Source organism: Ailuropoda melanoleuca, chromosome 4 (genome assembly GCF_002007445.2).
Source record: "Ailuropoda melanoleuca isolate Jingjing chromosome 4, ASM200744v2, whole genome shotgun sequence".
NCBI lineage: Eukaryota > Metazoa > Chordata > Mammalia > Carnivora > Ursidae > Ailuropoda > Ailuropoda melanoleuca.
In genome coordinates this window covers 70437532-70456747 of record NC_048221.1, presented here as the reverse complement: position 1 = coordinate 70456747, position 19216 = coordinate 70437532, and the positions used below count along the sequence as shown (strand labels likewise).

The window sequence follows — 19216 nt, the reverse complement described above, 5'->3', positions numbered from 1 at the left end:
TGGAACCGTGGTTGTGGAGTTACAACTGGCACTAAGAATAAAGCAGACTCATCACTGGAAGGGTCTCCACGATACCTTTCTGAGTCAGACCAGTCATTCTGGTTTGCCCTTACGTAGCGGCGGCTCGCCGGTCAGGCTGGCACTCACGGGAGGTCGGTAACCTTGATCTTAGCAACCGAATGTTGTTGCAGACTTATTTACCAAGAGAAAACGGGAGCCCTTTGCTCCTTCTCAAGAACATTTCGTTTGCTTTTGTTGACAGAAAATTCTCAGAATCCTGGCTTGCCCACCACCTCCTCCGACGTTCCCAGACGTTTAGATGGAGAAACTGTGAAGAGCTGATTCTTTCCATCGTGGAGTTTGCCATCTAGGGGCAAAAGGAAGGTCGGGTACGCACAGCGCCAGGCAATACGTGATATCTAACAGCAGAATGATAAAAATGAAGTCCTGTAGGATTAGAGAGGAGAAAGAGATCACTCCGGGAGGATTAGGAGTTTTCACAGAGGATTAGAACGGGGTCTTGAAGTATACAACCTCCGCCTCAATTGAATTCAGGTATCCATTTCTATTGGTTTTCTATTACTGTGTCACAAATCACCATGAACTCAGCAGTTCAAAACAACATTCATTTATTAGCTCACAGTTCTGTGGGTCAGAAGTCTGGGCAGCTCAACTGGGCTCTTTGCTTAGAGTCTAAAAGGTCAAAATCAAAGTGTTGGCTAGAGTGGGCTCTTTTCTGGAGGCTCCCAGAAAGAATCTGCTTACAATGTCATTTGGGTTATTGGTAGAGTTTGGTATCTTATGACTGAGGTCCCCATTTTCCTGCTGGTTGTCATCCAGGGGCCCCTGTCTGCTTCTAGAAGCTACTTGCACTCCTTCTCACGTGGTCTCCTTCGTCTTCAAAGTGAGCAAATGGCACGTGGAGTCCTTCACTTCCAGTCTCTCTGACTTCCTCTTCTGCTACTGGCCAGAGAAAAAGCTCAGCTTGAAAGGGCTCTCTGTATCTTCAGGTCAACTAACTTGGGACTGTAATTACAGTTCCAAAATCTCTTCACAGCATTACTAGGTTAGTTTTGATTGAATAACAGTGGACAGGAATCTTGGGGGCTATTTTTAGAATTCTGCCTACCCTGGGGTGCCTTGTTGGCTCAGTCGGTTAAGTGACTGACTCTTGACTTCAGGTCATGATCTCAGAGTCATGAGATTAAGCCCTGCATCGGACTTGGTGCTCAGCGCAGAGTATGCTTGGGATTCTCTCTCTCCCTCTGCCCTGCCCCTGGCTCGTGCTCTCATTCTTTCTAAATTAATTAATTAATTTAAAAATGTTTAGAATTCTGCATATCCTGTGGTTGTTCTGCAAACCTACCTTAAGGTGTTTATCAAGCCATTTATCAATTCAATCATCTATTGGCCACTTATTAAGTGATTTGTACCACTCGCCATCATGCTAAGTAGAATCTTAATTTTAGCCTGAAATATTTTCTTTTTCCTTCTTTTTTTTAAGATTTTTTTTTTTTTATTTGAGACAGAGAGAGAGAGAGAGTGCACAAGCAGGGGGAGAGGCAGAGGGAGAAGCAGACTCCCTGCTGATCAGGGAGCCAGACATGGGACTCAATCCCAGGACCCTGGGATCATGACCTGAGCTGAAGGCAGATGCTTAACCAACTGAGCCATCCAGGTGTCCCCTGAAATATTTTTCAAGTGCTTCAAAACCTGAAGTCTACTCCAGACTTGAAAAAAAGAAGTCAAATATTTTCTTTTTTTAAAAATTTTTTAAAGAATATTTATTTATTTGAGAGAGAGAGTGAGTGAGAGATAGAGAGAAAGAGAGAGCATGAGCACAAGCAGGGGGACTGGCAGGGGGAGAGGGAGAAGGAGAAGCAGACTCCCTGCTGAGCAGGGAGCCCAATGTGGGGCTCGATCCCAGGATCCTGGGATCATGACCTGAACCAAAAGCAGACACTTAACTGACTGAGCCACCCAGGTGCCCCAAATATTTTCAGTAAGCAAATTTTATCTATCTATCTATCTATCAATCATCTATCTATCTATCTATCTATCTATCTATCTATCTATCTATCATCTATCTATCTCTCTCCATGCCCAATGTGGGGCTTGAACTCACAACCCTGAGATTAAGAGTCTCATTTCTACTAACTGAGCCAGCCAGGTGCCCCCAAATTAACCTATTTAACCATTAACCTATTTAAATGGTATTTCAAAATGTTTCAATAAAGAGGTGTGCCAGCCTAACCCAGGGAGCTTTTTAAGCTACACCCTACTTTCCACCTCATTCCTCATTTCTACCTAGGGAGCAGAAGGTTAACTCCCTATTTCTCCCATCTCACCCTGCTCGTGGACAGTCACCACCATAATGAATCACCGCTATCCATTTCTTCATTCATGGTGATCTCCCCTCTGTCCCTCACATATATTTTATTCTCTATTGCTTCAGGAACTTTCGTGCATGTAATGCCTTCCCAACCATTATGCCTATCAACACTTCGCCCACACTTTACGACTTGGCTCCAATCCTGCTTTCTCTGTGCCTTCTGACCATACCTACCCTTTTTCTGTGTAATCCATTTGGCAATCAACAGTATCGTTGTGTTGCATCACTTCTATTTAACTCTTAATTACATATATACATATATACAATTTTAAATGACAGCATCTTTTTTTTAAAGATTTATTTATTTTAGAGAGAGAGGGTGGGGGGAGGGGCAGAGGGAGAAGGAGAGAGGATCTTCAAGCAGACTCCCCATGGAATCTGGAGCCTGACACAGGGCTTGATCCCACTACCCAGAGATCATGACCTGAGCCAAAACCAAGAGTTGGACACCCAACGGACTGAGCCACCCAGGTGGCCCGACAGTATCTTTTTATATATTACCCCAAAATATTTAGCACAGGAAAGACATTGAAAAAAATTTGCTGGTGTGACAAAATTGCTCTGATTGAAAAATTCTGACAGCTTCCCATGATTTACTGCTGTTAATATTACTTATGTAGTTGTCAGATTTCTTACATATTTCTAAAAAATTGATCATGGTTTTGACAAACCAGCAACATACAATCATCTGATCATGGTCCCATGCTTTCCATTTATGAACAGGCTTCTATCTGAAATGTTTAAGGGTACATGTGGTCAGGTATTGACATTACCAAGCAAGTAATTCTAAAATGTTCTGGAGCTGGAGGTACTCTTTTTTTTTTTTAATTTTATTTTTTTGAGAGAGAGTGGAAAAGCAAGAGAGATCCCAGAGGGAGAGGCCAAAGTGGGGCTCCAATCCCAAGACCCTGGGATCATGACCTGAGCTGAAGGCAGATGCTAAACTGACTGAGCCACCCAGGGGCCCCAGAAGCACTCTTATTAGTAACATTCTTAGATTTTTTGTGATGGTCCATTTTCTTTCTTTCCATCTATGTGATGAAGACAGTAGCTGCCCACCCAAATCTTCTTCATCTGTATGAAGAGAGTTGTGGCTGGAGCAGCTGCTCAGCCTGGAACTACATTTCCCACCAGCCCCAGAAGTCATATGTGACCACAAGACAAATCTTTGCCAATAAAACATGAAGGGAACCCATACTATATGCCAGTTTCGGTGTAGCTCTTTTTTTTTTTTCCCCAAGATATTTGTTTATGGGGCACCTGGGTAGCACAGTTGTTGGGCGTCTGCCTTCGGCTCAGGGCGTGATCCCGGCATTCCAGGATCAAGTCCCATATCGGGCTCCTCCGTTGGGAGCCTGCTTCTTCCTCTCCCACTCCCCCTGCTTGGGTTCCTTCTCTCACTGTCTATCTCTGTCGAATAACTAAAAAAAAAGATATTTGTTTATTTATTTGACAGAAGGGGAGAGAGCACAGCGGCGGGAGTGGCAAGCAGAGGGAGAGGGAGAAGCAGGCTCCTCACCAAGCAGAGAGTCCAATGTGGGGCTTGATCCCAGGACCCTGGGATCATGACCTGAGTTGAAGGTAGATGCTTAACCAACTGAGCCACCCAGGCAGACCCTGGGTGTAGCTCTTTAAGAAAGTGTTCACACTTACTTTCCTCTTCCTCTAATTGGACATAGAGAGACAGACATCCTAAGATTGATTGATTGATTATTTATTTTAGAGACAGAGAGAGAGAGAACATGAGCAGGAGGAGAGGGAAAGGGAGAGAGAGAGAAAGAGGGAGAGAGAGAGAAGCAGACTCCGCCATGAGCATAGTGCCTGATGAAGGACTGATCTCACAACCCTGAGATCAAGACCTGAACTGAAATCAAGAGTTGGATGTTCAACCAATGGAGCCACCTAAGTGCCTTGAGACAGAGGCCCTAAGGAGGTGGAATCTCAGAGGAAGGAGTGTGGGGAAAGCTGTTGATGGCTTGGACTGTTTGCCCTGTTTCAAGAGTAATAAATTTTGCTGGATTTCAGCCATTGTAGCTTGGGGTCCATTTGTTTCACCAATTTAGCCTCCTATAACTAGTACACTTCATTTTTGTATTTTTTGTCAAGCATCTACGAGCTGTGCAGGGTGGCTCCCATAGCATACACTTATTTAGAAATCACACACAGGAGGTGAGATCTAAGTAATTACTGAGGAACATGCCACCTGGCTCTGATTCTGAGGAATAGCTGTTTTCATCTCTATGAGAAGAAATTATCATAAGAAACTATTTATAGTAATTGAAAGCAGAACTTCTAGTTAGCAACACCCCTGAGGCAATGTGGTTGGGGTTGATCGGTTTGTGGCTTATGGTCAAGGAGCCTTGATGCATGGCCCATCTCTGCCTCATCAGAAAAGTAGAAAGAAACCAAATTCAATTCTACCTGAGGCTGGAACAATGTCCTCTCATGCCAAGCTCCTCAAATTTCAATTCTTTTCAGATGGTATATCTTCCAGGAAGGTTACCTGACTACCACCCTCTTCCTACTCGGGGCAGGATAAGATGTCCATTCTCAAAGCATCCCCAGGACTCTTTGTAAATCTCTGTCACTGCTGTCACCACACCAGCACCTCTCCCATGTCACCCCCTACTCCAGTAAGTCAGCCTCTTGAGTGCAGGGACACTGTCTTTTCATCTTTGTGGTCCCGCTGTCAAGTACAGTGCCTGGTATAGAGGAGATGTTTTATAATTGATGGTTGAATGAATACATCCTTGAACTTAAGGGCTCGGAGGATGGTATTTCTCTGCTTACTCCCATAGGAGACAGCTTCATAACAGTCATCACGGACATCATCTCCAAGCCCCTCTCCAAATCTTTTGAAGTTATTTGTTATCATACCCCATTACTTTTTACCAGTTACCATGCCCTTGCTTAGAGCAGCCAGACCTTTGTGCCTTCTTGAGATATTTCTTTGAAGAAGTCTTCTTTGATTATTCATTTTTAATATTCTCAAATCTCTACTACATTGGACACAGTGTGTCAAGAGATAGGACGGAGGAGTGAAGAAAGAACTGGACCAGAAGTCAGGAAACCTTGAGTCTGTCCTATCTTTTATGGCTTCAGGAAAATGCTTCCCCCAAAATGATAGTGAATTAGAAAAGAGTAAGCCCTAGAATTATTCTTCAGACAAAATGCTGCCTGGAAATAATAATAAAATTTAAAAGAGAGAAAAGTAGAGTTTGGTTTGGGGTTTCTAAGAAGCAGAGTTTGTAAACCATAAGTCTGGATCATCTCAAAGAACCCTTTTACCTGTAAAGCCTGTGGTTCTAGGTAAATTAACTGCTCTGCATTTTTTATATGTAAATGATATGATCTTTGGTACCTTCCACTCTGTCTAATAACAAATGGTACTATGTGTTACCTGTATCTAATAAAATGATCTGTTGCTGACACAGCATTCTACGGGGGCATTTACAGAGGCAGTGGGACACTGTGGTTACCAGCAAGGACCTTAGAGTAAGACTATTCAAACCAAATTCAAATATGGACACTTCCAATAAATGAGCAATGACTTGGGGGCAAATTACTTAATCTCTCCAAATCTCAGTTTCCCCACCTGTAAATGACCAGGAGAACGCCTGTGATACTGACCGTTGGAAGGATGACGTGGGATATAGCACGGAGAGCATTCAGCACGGTGCCTGTCATGTGTGACATTCTCTATGAAACTTTGCCGTAGTTAATTTCACATTCATCATTCACTGAATCCTCATAACACAAGACAAGTGTTACTTTTCTCCTGATTAACAGAAAAAGTTGAGACTCAAAGGAATGAAATGACTTGCCAAAATTCACCCAGAAAGAGCAGCACCAGGTGTCCTGACTCCTGCCCTGCTCGGAGTCCAACTGACAGAATAAACTGAGAACAGATAAGCTTGAGGAGGGGGAAATGAAAGGGAACGGTTGAGGCAGGAAGCCCCTGAGCAAAACGTCCTGACCACACGGGGATGACCCCTGACGAGGTAAGGGTGCGGAGGAGGATTCCAGAGACAAATGTGACTAACTTATAATAGTGTGTGAGACCGAGACACGGTCTGGCACAAGCCAGGATGTCATGGTGACCTCTTCACCCAAGCAACTCCCTAGCCCATGGCAGAGGCGGGGTTTCTCCTTGGCCAGCTCAGGCCTGTGCACAGAGCAGGTGCCCGCAGCACATCTACTAAGCGGCCTGGGTAATAAGGGTTCTCTTTGTATTCCCCCCTTCCCTTAATTTAGAAGACCTTCCTTGTCCTTGAAATCATGAGTAATAAAGGACTTTGCTTCTTCCTTCCACAAAGGGAAGAATCTTCCCTGACAATTCAATTTTGTAAAAAGTAATTGATCGATCCTGACAATTACTCTGTTTACGGTCCTTGGAACAGCAGCTCCAGCTTCTTTTTGTCTCTCGTCCTTCTTCCTACACTGAAGTTATGGTGCCTGATTTAGTCCACCATCGTAGAAATTTCTACCCTCGGCAAGTTGATACCATCCCAAGCAAGCACAGCCCCAGACTGCTCAAAGACAGAGGCAGAGACCTAAGAAAGAAAATTAAGGAGCATGTTTGCTGCCCCCTTCTCATTCCCTGTCCTGTCCCTTGGTTAATATTCTACTGCTTTATGGACAGGAATATCTGTGGTTCAGAGTACATTACAGAGACATAGACTGCCATTCGGTTACTGCTACATTTCAATATATATATATTTAAAGTACAAGAGCCACTGCAAGAGTTGATCTCGTTCCCTCTAATAGATTCACGAGTTGTTTTCATTTTAGAGAAAATCACAAAAACAAAGGACCAGAAGGGTTAAATAATCGCAGAACAGCCTGTCCTCATTACTTGTGTGAAATCCCCACTGCATCACAGGGACAGCATGTTAAATCAATAGAGACTTGAGCTGTTAATTTCCAAAAAGGAAGAGAAGATTGAACTAAAATAGTCTGGGTCGAGTCTCTGCCCACAGGGAACAGGAGACCCTTTATTTTCAGGTCTCTCTGCAGTTAGGAACCTTCTAGGATCGTGAACCACTTTACAAAATTTCCTGCTTTTGGGGAGTGGGTGTGGATAGGGAATACTCTGTGGGCACAAAAGCTTTTGGTTTGTACGGCCCTGAGTTTACAGTAAGAGGTGTAGCTTCGTATATAGGTGCATGAAGGTGATGGAGGTGGGGTGGGGTTTCGGGGGGGCACATTAGGGTCAGTAACAGGGAATCCTCTTACCCTTGGGTTTTTTTTTTTGTTTTGTTTTTTGTTTTTTGTTTTTTTTTTTAATTTGCTTTCCTCCCCTGGGCTATGCCTCTGCACTGAAAGTCCAGGGGAGATTTTGCTTTTACTTCCTAGTGATCCATGGCCCTCTCTTTTCATTTTTCCCAGGCGGAAGCTGACAAAGAGGCTGTTTGCTTTACATGCAAGCAGGGATCAATGACTTTTTGCAACTCATTGCCTGCAACCCTTGATCAATGACTTTTGATCAGATTGGCATGATCAAATATTTGTAGGGTCTCGGGAGGACCAGGTGATAAAATAAAGGACAGCTTTTACTAGAAGTCTCTTCATGATCCCACTTGTTGGTGGGGCTATTTCTTGTGAACTGTAATGGGTATCATCATCCTGATTACCTTTTATGTATAAATTGTGGAAATTCACAGAGTAGAGAACTAGGCATTTTTCAATTCTAATTTTTTAATGAGTTCCTCCCTTATTTTTTCTCATTCTTGGTTATGACATCTTCAAACTAAGAGTCTGCTGCAGCTGGCTGGGAACTCATTTCTTATCCAAAAAAATTCCTTGCATTCTTAGAATGGCCATGAGCTCTACGCTGCCATCTCTGAGCTGTTCCCCAGAGAAGTGAAAAGCAGCTCCCCCTGACTTTCCCCTCTGCTGCTGGAGGGGATATGAAGGAAAGCAAGGTGTTCCACCCCATCACTTCCCAAAAGGCCTTCTTCCTCCCAAAGAGCAGCTGGTTTCCTTAGGGGTGGGGCTGGAGAGGCAGGATGGAGTTTTGAGATTGGGACGAATGTGTCCATTAGCTTAATTTTTCCTACCCTTGTCTCTCCCTGTTCCCTGCCCCTTGGTCTGTGGATGGGCCAGCTCTATTTCGAAGCTAGTCCCAGCTAGGGCAGGAAAGAAAGTAGCAGCCAGTCCCCACCACGTATTCCTTCAGTTATACGCAGAGGACACTCTGTGGGCCTAAGGGCAAACTTAGTCCCTGCTGCCCTGGGAGGTATGGTACTCCCTCCCCTCTCTGGACTGGGCTGCCTTCACTTTAGAGTAATGATTCTCAGCCCTGCCTACATGGATTTTCTTTTTCTTTCTTAAGATTTTATTTTTTTAAGTAATCTCTACACCCAATGTGGGGATCCAACTCGCAACGCCAAGATCAAGAGTCCCACGTTCCACCGACTAAGCCAGCCAGGTGTCCCTACGTCTGCATTTTCTGAAGAGCTTTTAAAGATGCCCAGTCCCGGGTCGACCTTAGAGTACTTGAAACCGAACACTTGGAAGTGGGGACCAGCCAAGTGTGTTTTCAAAGCTCCAGAGTGAGGGTGAAAATGGGTTTCCTACTGTCCAGTGTCAGCTTATGGCACTTGGCAAGTCTGACCCTTTGGGCCAGGCCTTCGGCAAATGCTCAAAGAGACCTCCTGCGTTCACTGTTGGTCTTCCTTGTTTTGCTCTCCATCAGCTTGGTTAGCTTTTCTTCCCTAGACAGAGTTTGGCCTTAACTCCACCCAGTCCTGCCATCTCTCTTCATAGATGGCCAAGGTCACAGTGACCCACATCGGCCTCTCTCACAATGGACCATGAGCCCATTAACCTATTTGGAGTTTCTCTTTCTGCATTCCCTTCACCCAACATTTATTGAGCACCTACGATGTGTCAGGTTCAATGCCAAGTACTTCGTAAATTTACCAGGTTTAATCCTTACAACAGCTTATGAGGATTACAGCTAATGTCACAGAGATCCTGAGATGATAAGAATCTTGTCCAGGGCATCTTAGTTAAGGTTTGGTTTTCAAACACAGGTCTGGCTGACTCCAAAGCCCATGGACCCCCTATTGCGGCACCGCTCCTCAGTGCAAAAGACCTGGCTCCTGCCTGGAGGTGTGCACAAGTCTGGTCAGGAAGATCCACACAGGAGACAAGCAGGAGGATAGAAGGAGTCTGGGGCTGTGGGAGCAAGTGGAGAAGCACCTACCCAGAGAAGGAATCCTCGAGAAGATGATACTTGGAATTGAGTCCCAAAAGATGAGCAAAAGGTACTCAGATGAAGAAAGTGAGAACTTCAAGTACATAGCTGTGGAGTCCAGAGAAATCCAGGCTTCCTCAGGAAACTGCTAGAAGCTCAGTACAGCTGGGGGATGATGTGGTAGAAGGGGCAGCAGGCGATGGCAGGCAGCCAGCGGGGCAGGTCACGAGCCTTTAAGTTATACTAATAGGTTTTGCACTTTATCCTGTGGACAATGGGCACCAGGTGAAGGATTTTAAGCAGAAGAGATAAAACCAAAGTTGCATTTAGGAGGAAGGATGGGAAAAGGACATGCACGTGTAGAGGCAGGCAGAACAGATAGAGGCTGCAGTGAAAAAAAAATTTTTTTTAAATAGTAGTGGGGTTTTTTTGTTGTTGTTTTTTCATTTATTTGACAGACAGCTAGCGAGAGAGGGAACACAAGCAGGGGGAGTGGGAGAGGAAGAAGCAGGCTCATAGCAGAGGAGCCTGATGTGGGGCTCGAACCCAGATTGCTGGGATCACGCCCTGAGCCGAAGGCAGACGCTTAACGACTGTGCTACCCAGGCGCCCCTGCAGTGAAAATTCTGGCGAGAGCTGATGGTGACCAGAACTAAGACTTTAGCAGTGAAAATGAGGGGAGAAAAGGAGGAGCTATTCAGAAGGCAGGAGCCTAAACATGGTGGGTGAGAAGAAGGGGGAGTCAAGAATAAGTGCTTTCTTTGGGACAGAGAACATAAGAAGAGGAGAGGGTTGGAGAAAGCTGGTGAGTTTCTTTGGCCATGTGAGTTAGGGGTCCAATGGGCAGCTGGATATGAAGGAAAGGGGTATAGACTGGAGATCTGAAATAGGAAGTCATCAAAATGGTCACCGGCTCCAAAGATGTAAGAAGCTGTCCAGAGAGAGAGGGCGTGATGAGCTGCATCCACAGTGGCCACTGGAAGGGATCCCACCTTCCCTCTAGAACCTGACAATGATTCTGACTTCCAGCTCTTGCTTACGCAGTGTCCTGGCCTTCTTCTTGCTGATTTCTTTCCCCAGTAGAAAGCAGACTCTTCTCTGTGCCCTCATCCATTTGCTGATACACTTCATGAATACTCAGCTCTTCCTGGACCACATCCCTACTAGATCCAATCCCTATGTTACAGCAGCTGCCTGGACTCTGTCCCTGTCCTACAACACCACCCAAAGAGGACCCTATAGGACCACTCCTTGCCCACCCTTTCTTTTCTCTTGGGCCCCGACATAGACCAAACACCCTTGTGGGACCAGCCTCTGAGATCAGGGTAGTTCCTATACCCTAAGCGGCAAGGGCCCTCTCTGTTTACCCTTGCCCCCCTTTGGCCCAGGGCTGTGGCCCGATCCACTTCACAGCACATGGAACAGACCTACTGGCTCCCAGAGGGGCTAAGGCTGGTGGAGCCTGGGACGGGAGTGGTGGTTCCTCTGTCTACCCAGCCCCACGGAGCAGGGGAAGAGGAAGCACACCAGGGGCTGACAGAATGGAAAAGTGGAACACCAGAATTTGCTCCCAAGGGAGACTGGCCGTAGAATTCCTTAAATTAGAAGTCTTAAATGTGTTAGGGATCCCTGTTGCCCTGGTTGGCTTTGGGTGTGGTTCTTTCCAACGGAGGATGATTGGTGGAGTTTTTCCAGCCCTGTAATTCTACTCGTGATGAGGTAGAATTAAAGCCGAAATGTGAGTTCATAAATTGCCTAGTTGGTGAATAATAGAGTTTAAATCTCCTCAAAAAAAAAGAGTTAAATACGAAATCATATTAAAATTCATAGCCATCTGCCTACAACGATCTAATTTAAAAATTGAGCACAATTAATTTTTAATCCTAGGTCAGCTTTCCCACTCCCACCTGTCTCTCTCCTCACCGCCTCCCTCATCAGACAGTCAGTGTGTGCTCAGAGAACTCGAGACCATTTTAAATATTAACTGGAGCCACACATACCCAGGAAGATGAATCCACATGCACTTCTCCTCTTCCGTCTATTATTACTAGTATGGTTGCTCACATATTTCTAAATGCAGTTCTGGTTAAAAATAAATTCTGTAAACTAGAAATGTGGGGTGTGTCTGCCTCCATAAAAATCCCTTTGTTCTCTGTGCAGAATGGAGCAGAGATGCAGAAGTAGAAAGCAGGGCTGTATTTCAGGAAAAGATCCTGTTCCAGGGCTTTGGCATCCGTCTTTCTGTTAGCAGGAGGGGTCACTGAGTCTCGGGAGTGATCGGGATGCTTCAAGGTTTTCCAGCAGAGACTGCTTGACTTCCTTCCCCAACTGCTCAGTTTGGATGGGAAGAAATGCTATAAGAGAGGGTAGAGGAATAGGCATGAGCGTGGCAGGCTAGAGCCAGGAAGCTGACATGATCAAGCATCCTCCAGGAGCAGGTGGGTCAGGGCTGAATCAGCTAGGTCCGGAAGCTGCTATCAGCTCCTTGAGAGGCCAGCACGCTTCGGGAGAGGAGCTCTTCTGATGGAGACACTATGCTGACCAAGACCTCTCCTCTGCATGATTGAATCTAGCACATGTTTAACGAGGTTTGCTCTCCTCGACCCTGGAGTCCTCATCTTCTATGACAGACCCATTCACCCCCCGGGGCAGGAAGACCAGGGTTCCATGGACTGGCAACAGCATTGATCCTTGTAGAGACGATGGGGAGCAGGGCAATGAATCTTGGGGGTATGGTAGACCATGTTCAGTGAAAGCAGAAACCAGAGCGGGTTGCCACTGGTTTGACACCATTCTAAACAAACCCCGGGATTGTTCGCAGTCCGCGATTATTAACTAGGCAGCCTAAAGGTCGTGGATCCAAAGGGCAGCTAGCAGTAGTAGAGAGCCAAAGAAGAGGAAAAGAGAGGTTTTAGAGGCAGCTATCTGTGAACACTGAAGTGTGTTTTTAGTGTTCAGAAGCTACTGAATTTGTGATCACCTGTGCTGAAGCCAGTCTTGGTCCCTGAGACCTTCTGAAGAAACCACTGTTAGTTGTTTAAGAACTGATCTCAGCTGTGTGACCCGGAGACCGTAGTGTCCAGGGTTCATGTATTTGCTCTTACATGGCCCCTCCAAGAAGCCACAGAAGGTCAGCTGGAGCTGGGTTCCCTCCCTCCCTCCTTCCCTCCCTCCCTCCCTCCCTCCCTTCCTTCCTTTTCTTTTTTTTTTCCTGATAGGCAAAAACTTTATTTTTTTAAATATTTTTATTTATTTGTCAGAGAGAGGGGGAGAGAGAGAGAAAGAGAGAGAGGCAGGCAGAGGGAGCAGTAGACTCCCCACTGAGTAAAGAGCCCGATGTGGGACTCGGTCCCAGGACCCTGGGATCACGACCTGAGCCAAAGGCAGACACACCGCCTGAGCCACCCAGGGGTCCTTCTCCCTTTCTTTTTAAGTAAACTCTGTGCCCAACAAGGGGCTCGACTTCACAACCCCCAGATCGAGGGTCGCATGCTCTACCGGCTGAGCCAGCCAGGTGCCCCAGAAGCTAGGTTCTTAAATGGAGATGAAAAGCTGTGATTGAAGAATGACCCATTTGGGGAAAATAAAGCCAATAATGGGAAATGGGCTGCGTCTTAGGTTGAGTCTCCTTTTTTAGTGAGTCCTGAGGTAGAGGGCATTTGGGGGCCGAAAACTCAGAATGTCAGCTAAATTTGGCCTCCGCCGAGAGAAATTAGGTCACAAGTGCAATACTTTTGACCAAAGGTACTGCAAATAAAGAAATTTAAAGTAGTTGCTAGTGAACAAACAACTGTTAATATCAGGAAAAACAAAAAGTAACAAAGGAAAATAATAGTACCTACGATGCCCTACTTTCCTTGCATGTGTATAATGATGTACACACCAAAAATTAATTTAACCAAAAATTACAATATGATGATGCAGGGAGGACTAGGGAAGGGATGGCTGCAAAGAGCACTAAATCCTCGCTTACCAATACAGGAACTGAAAGAGAATAGCCCATGAGGATTATTTAAAATATGGCAACGTGTAAATGCCAGAAAAAAACCAGGAAGACTTGGGGGTGTGAGAGCGAATGAGGAAGGAAATTGCCACAGTTCATTGGACTTTTAGTATTATTTGCCTTTTTTTTTTTAAAGATTTTATTTATTTATTTGAGAGAGAGCATGAGGTGGGGAGGAGGGGAGGGGCAGAGGAGAAGCAGACTCCCCACTAAGTAGGGAGCCCAGAAGCGGTGCTCAACCCCAGGACCCCAAGATCTCAGCCAAAGGCACATGCTTAACCGACTGAGCCACCCAGGCACCCCTATTATCTGACTTTTTAAATTACATGCATGTGTTCGTTAAAACAATTTTTACGTGGAATTGCTCCAAAAGGACAAGACAGAACAGAACACCTTTACAGTTAAAAGTGTGTTGAAAAGACAAATTAACTTCAAGCTCTAAATACCCTGGATAACGAGGACAGTCAGGAAGCAAGAGGAAAGCCTAAAGCTCCCTTAGCTGATTTACGCACAGTTTGATAACAGTTAAGTTTAATAAAGAGTCCTTAGTTCATACCTAGATCTTGCATAATTTTAAAACTTGTAATTGCTTGCGTAGCATTTACAAGAGAATGAATTAAAATTTCCTTTTAGAAGAGGTAGTTTGGGGACATACTGAGCAGATCATATTCTATGTATCTACTTCTCTAATTGTCCAGACAGGAAGAGTGCCCACCAGGGGTCCAGGCATCCATACACATCACATTATTCATCCCGTACCAGCTATCTGAAGAGTAAGCATACTGTCCAGGAGGAATTCATCACCTTCCATAAGACTTGAGACTATGATTGCCATGGATTTCATCCATTTTTTTATTCCTAGCTCTCTTTCAGAAACATACAATGTAAAGGAAACTGCCAAAACATGACACCATTTAAGCAAACTTGCTGTGACCTTGAGTGGATGACCAGTGTTGAGTGAACCTTCACCCTTCAACCTGGGGTTCCTCAACCTCAGCACTACTAATTTTGGGTCAGATAATTCTTTGTCGTGGGGGGTCTCCACTGTGTATTGCAGGACAGTTAGCAGTGTCCCTAGCCTCACACACTACATGTCAGTGGCAGCCCTCCTCCCCAGTCATGACAACCAAACACTGTCGTCAGGAGCTCATCAAAGATTTTGGCTTAGTCTATATTACTAACTCTGCAGCAAAGAACATCTAAACAGTGATTAAAATTTATTATACCATTCTGCATCTGATAACTAAGACAAGTTAAGTGAGAAGTTTCTCCCTAAAGTATAATTAGGCTATGTAAATTACCTAAGTATTTTTAAATCTGGAATAAAATTGAAAACGAAAAGAATCTCATCATGACATTCTGACACACCGGTTAGATCTTTCTCCAGGGACGAGAATCTTGCTCCCAACATCTTTATAATGTCCCCCTCAACTGAGCTTGCTTCAGCTTTCCAGAAAGCCGGAGTAGAACCCATAAGAGGTTTGAGTGGGCAAAAGGCACTCCAGGAAGGATTCCCTGGCCAGAGTGGGGAGGACTGGGTCTGGGACATAAATAGCTGCTTCATCATCAAAGCCTCCTCCTGCCCAAGAGAAGGCTTTCATGAGAACTCGGTCTCATTGTGTGAAAATTCAGATGACTGAACTATAATTAGCTCGATTAGTCAACATTTTAATTCATAGGATTCTGGCTTTGATGTGCTCCTTTCTCACAGAATCAAAGCTAATAATTCTGGAATCATAATTGGGAGCTGAGTGCCAGCTTGAAGCTTGGGGAGCTCCCTCACCTTCTTGGCAAGCCCTGCTTCCAAGATGCTGCTTCCTGGCCATGAATGAACCCGGCCCGGGCACCTCCACCTTGCCCTTTGGCTCCTTGCTTCTGAGGACATTTCCTGAGCATCTCCTCTCTGTGAGTCAAGATCTCCAGCATCTACGTTCTAAATTCGCAGGCGCTGACATTAAGCTATGATGTCAGTACCTCCAAAGCCTGAGCCCTTAATAGGCGCTCCATAAATCTTTTTTTGGATGTTGCTAAACAAACAGCAGAGCAGATCATTGGTTGGTTGTCTCTCCAATAACCATCCCTCCTGCTTCTTGTTCAAACGTAAGCACATGAGATCATTCTGGTTGATGAGATATGATAAGTATGCCGGCTGGATTCTCAGAAAGATTTCCTTGCTTAAACAGGCATACGCAGGAAGAGACAGTCCTCTCCCGCTATTGGATGTGGTTGTGTTTCTAAGGGACATCTAGAATTGCGCCCACCATCTTGAAAGTATGAGGAAGACGACCAGGGGATGAAGCAGACAGGCTGAGAATGCAGATCAGAGGGATAGAAGAATGTGTGGCCTCTGTGACATCGTTAAGCTACCTATGGATCAGCCATTCCTGAGGCTACCTCTGGATTTCTTAAGTAGATGATACATTTCCCGTACTCTTAAGTTCAGTTGGATTTTCTGTGCTTATAGTTGAAAGCATCCTAGCTGATACAAGTGATTCACCAGATTTTTTTTTTTTTTTATAGGAAGGGGTTTAGGTAAAAAGCTAGCCTAGTGGAAGCTTTATTGTCAATCAGCCACTGCTTACTAAGCACCAACCACGCACATGCGTGGAAACCATATGAACATTAATTCTGATCCTCACAATAACTCCGCGAGGTGATCTTTATTATTTGCATTTCAAAGACGGGGAAACTGGGGCTCTGAGAGCGTGGGTGAGCTCACACAAACCACTGGTGACTATACAGTACGGCTCACATTCAAACACATCTCTAATACAACTCCATGCTTTTCTCTACGTTCTACTTCTTTTTTAATTTTTTAAAAAAGATTTATTTATTTGAGAGAGAGAGAGTGTTCATGGGTGGGGGACAGGCAGAGGGAGAAAATCTCGAGCAGACTCCCCCGCTGAGCACAGAGCCCCACATGGGGCTCAATCTCACGACCCTGACATCGCGACCTGAGCTGAAACTAAGAGTCCAACACTCAACCAACTGAGCCACCCAGGCACCCCTAACTTCTACTTCTCATGAGCTTTCCAAAGACACGGTGTAAGAGATGAGGATGAGTGTGCGGAGGAAGGCTACTTGGCTCAAGGGTATGGGACGGAAGGAACAAAGGAACGGAAATCCCATCTCCTAAAACTGCATGATGGGGAAAGAAACCACCATCCTCGCCCAAAATATCCCTCACCAGAGACCCCGGATGCTGCTTCCAAGCAAGAGGAAGGAATGGGAGACCCTCAGACATTTGCCACTGGAGCTCCAGACTGGCCCTGCGAACTTGGCCATGACATTTACAATGTATAAAGGCTAAAGTCCACCACGGGCTTCTCTCAAGCATTTCTCACTGAGGGAAATCCTGCCTCTCAGCCTCATGACGCAGTCTCTGCACAAGATTAAAAAGAGCTGTTTCCTGGGTTTGCCTCACCCTTCCCCATTCTCTCTTTGCCCTAACACTTTCCCCCAGTGCACAAAAACAAGGCACCCAGGACCGAGGAAGAACTGTGATGCTAAGCTCCTGGGACTACACTTTGGTCCCAAGTCTGCTCCAGGTTTGCACGAGAGAGGATTCTGGCAAAGGCTTGGAAAGTGCTAGAGACTGAAGTTTATGTTCTGGAGACCCTATAGGACATGAGTGGGGAAGGGTGAGGGCTGCTTCTGCACAGAGCCCCACTGGGGTACAGCCTCGCCTTACATGACCTTGACCGAGAAAATGAATGAATTCCTTACCCTCCCTGCTTCCATTTTCTTCTCTTGTAAAACAGGAACAATAAGGCCAGTTGACCACAAAAATGCAGAGATGAATGTCAGCATCTGATTGCTGTGAGCTGCCAGGGCTGCGGGGTGGGACAGACCAGAGCTCATCCCTGCGCCGTCTCCAGGCTTTCTCCTTGGCTCCCTTCCCCTCTCCAACTCCCATCAGCCTCATGCTTCCAATGATCAGCAAAGATGGAAGTTCCCTCACATTTCCCGAGGCATCGTGAAGAACTGCTAAATGAGCTCATCTCTCCCCGAGAGCTCTTGGGGAGTAGGCTCGCTGGCCTCGCACGCTGACAAACCTGGAGAGGCAGGAGGGGACCTTGGCCGCCCAGATCTGGCACATCCACGAAGCTGAGGCAGGAAGATGCGTCCACACAGAGTATTGTCCCAATGGGCCAAATGCGGCTGAGAGGCTGAGAAAGATAAAGAGGTGACTGTTAGATGAAGCAACATGGGACTTATTGGTGACTGAGAAGAGTGGCTTGGGAGAGCAGTTGGGACTGAAATGCTAACAGATCTATTGAGGAGAGAACAGGAGGGAAGAAGTGTTTACAGACAACTCTTTGAAGAAATTTTGCTATAGAAAATAGCAAAATAAAAATATAAATATATATTTTAATATCTATAAATATATAAAAATATGAATATAAAAAAGAAATAGAAGATGTAAAAATCAAAGAAGAGTTGAAGATAAAAGATATTAGAGCATCTTTTTTAAAAAAGATATTATTTATTTTTTTGTGTCAGAAAGAGAGAGAGAACGAGCACAAGCAAGGGCAGAGGGAGGCGAATGCTCCCTACTGAGCAAGGAGCCTGACGCGGGGCTCCATCCCAGGATCCCGGGATCATGACCTGAGCCCAAGGCAGCCGCTTAACCGACTGAGCCACCCAGGCACCCCAAGATATTAGAGCATCTTTGTATGCTGATGAGACTAATCCTTTCTGGAGGGAGAAACTGACAATGCAGGAGAGAGAAATGATATTTACAGGAGGGGAGCCTTTAGGAAAGGGACAAGTGGGGGGAACTTGGTTCTCCCAGTGTGAGATCTTTCTGGCAACTTCACTCACTCTGGTCTTCTGATGGACATCTGCTCTGCGTGCCCTCAAGTGGCAGCCTCATCAAGGACAGGGCCAAGAGGTACTGGAAGGATTCCATGCCTCCCTTAGCTTTCCATGCTGGTCCTGGGATCCCAGCTGTGGCAATCTGCCGCATGGTTTGCTTTCTGATTTCCCAGTGCATCGTCCCCAAGGGCTGGGGCAGGTGACTCTGCCCCGTATTTTTCAAAGGTCGAAAATTTTCAAAGGCCTGATCTCCCTCAGTGATATAACCCTGAATAGGGGCCAGCCATTTGCCTTCACTGACTCACTTATGCTTATCATCCAACCTTATAGATGAGGAAAGTTAGGCATGGGATGTTAAATGAACTGCCAGAGGTCGTACATCTGGTAGGTGGAGTAGCTGGGATTTGAACTCAGGCCATCTGGCTCTGGAAGCCCACCTTTTCCACTCCCCGCAGCCCCCCTCCCCCACCTAATTCTGTTTCTTCCCTTTAGCCCTTCTTCCAGAAGGCCTAGCGTCCTTTCTGCCAACCGAAACGTTGTGGCCTGTCAGGACTCAGAAGGCCCTAAGTCTGGGGGGTTGACCTCACTCTGCAGTGCCAGGACCCCCTCCCCACCCCCACGGAACATTCTGGAGCCCTTCCAATGAGAGGTCATTCTGATTCACCTGTGACTGGTCCTGTACCCATGAGGAATGCTGCCCACGCAGGGAGGGAGGACTTGGACCTGCTGCTTTCCTGCCTTCCTATTTATATCAGGCCAGACCTGGGCAGGAAACAGATGGCACACTCAAATTGGGTAATCT

General features: G+C 45.8%; 1 protein-coding gene across 2 annotated transcripts in view; it reads right to left on the bottom strand.

Moving 5' to 3' along the window:
* Window positions 1-471: 471 nt before the first annotated feature.
* Window positions 472-19216, bottom strand: part of LOC109491102 — an 88246-nt gene continuing 69501 nt past the window's right edge. Inside the window, exons 6-8 of one of the 2 annotated variants that reach the window (XM_034659069.1) lie at window positions 17652-17765; window positions 17323-17429; window positions 472-963 (exon numbers count right to left, since the gene is read on the bottom strand). In XM_034659069.1, the coding sequence (XP_034514960.1) occupies window positions 857-963; window positions 17323-17429; window positions 17652-17765 (328 nt within the window). In that variant the 3' untranslated portion in view covers window positions 472-856. Of the gene's footprint in view, window positions 964-11624; window positions 11948-17322; window positions 17766-19216 lie in introns of those variants that run through there. The other variant, XR_004624859.1, reaches the window with a different exon arrangement.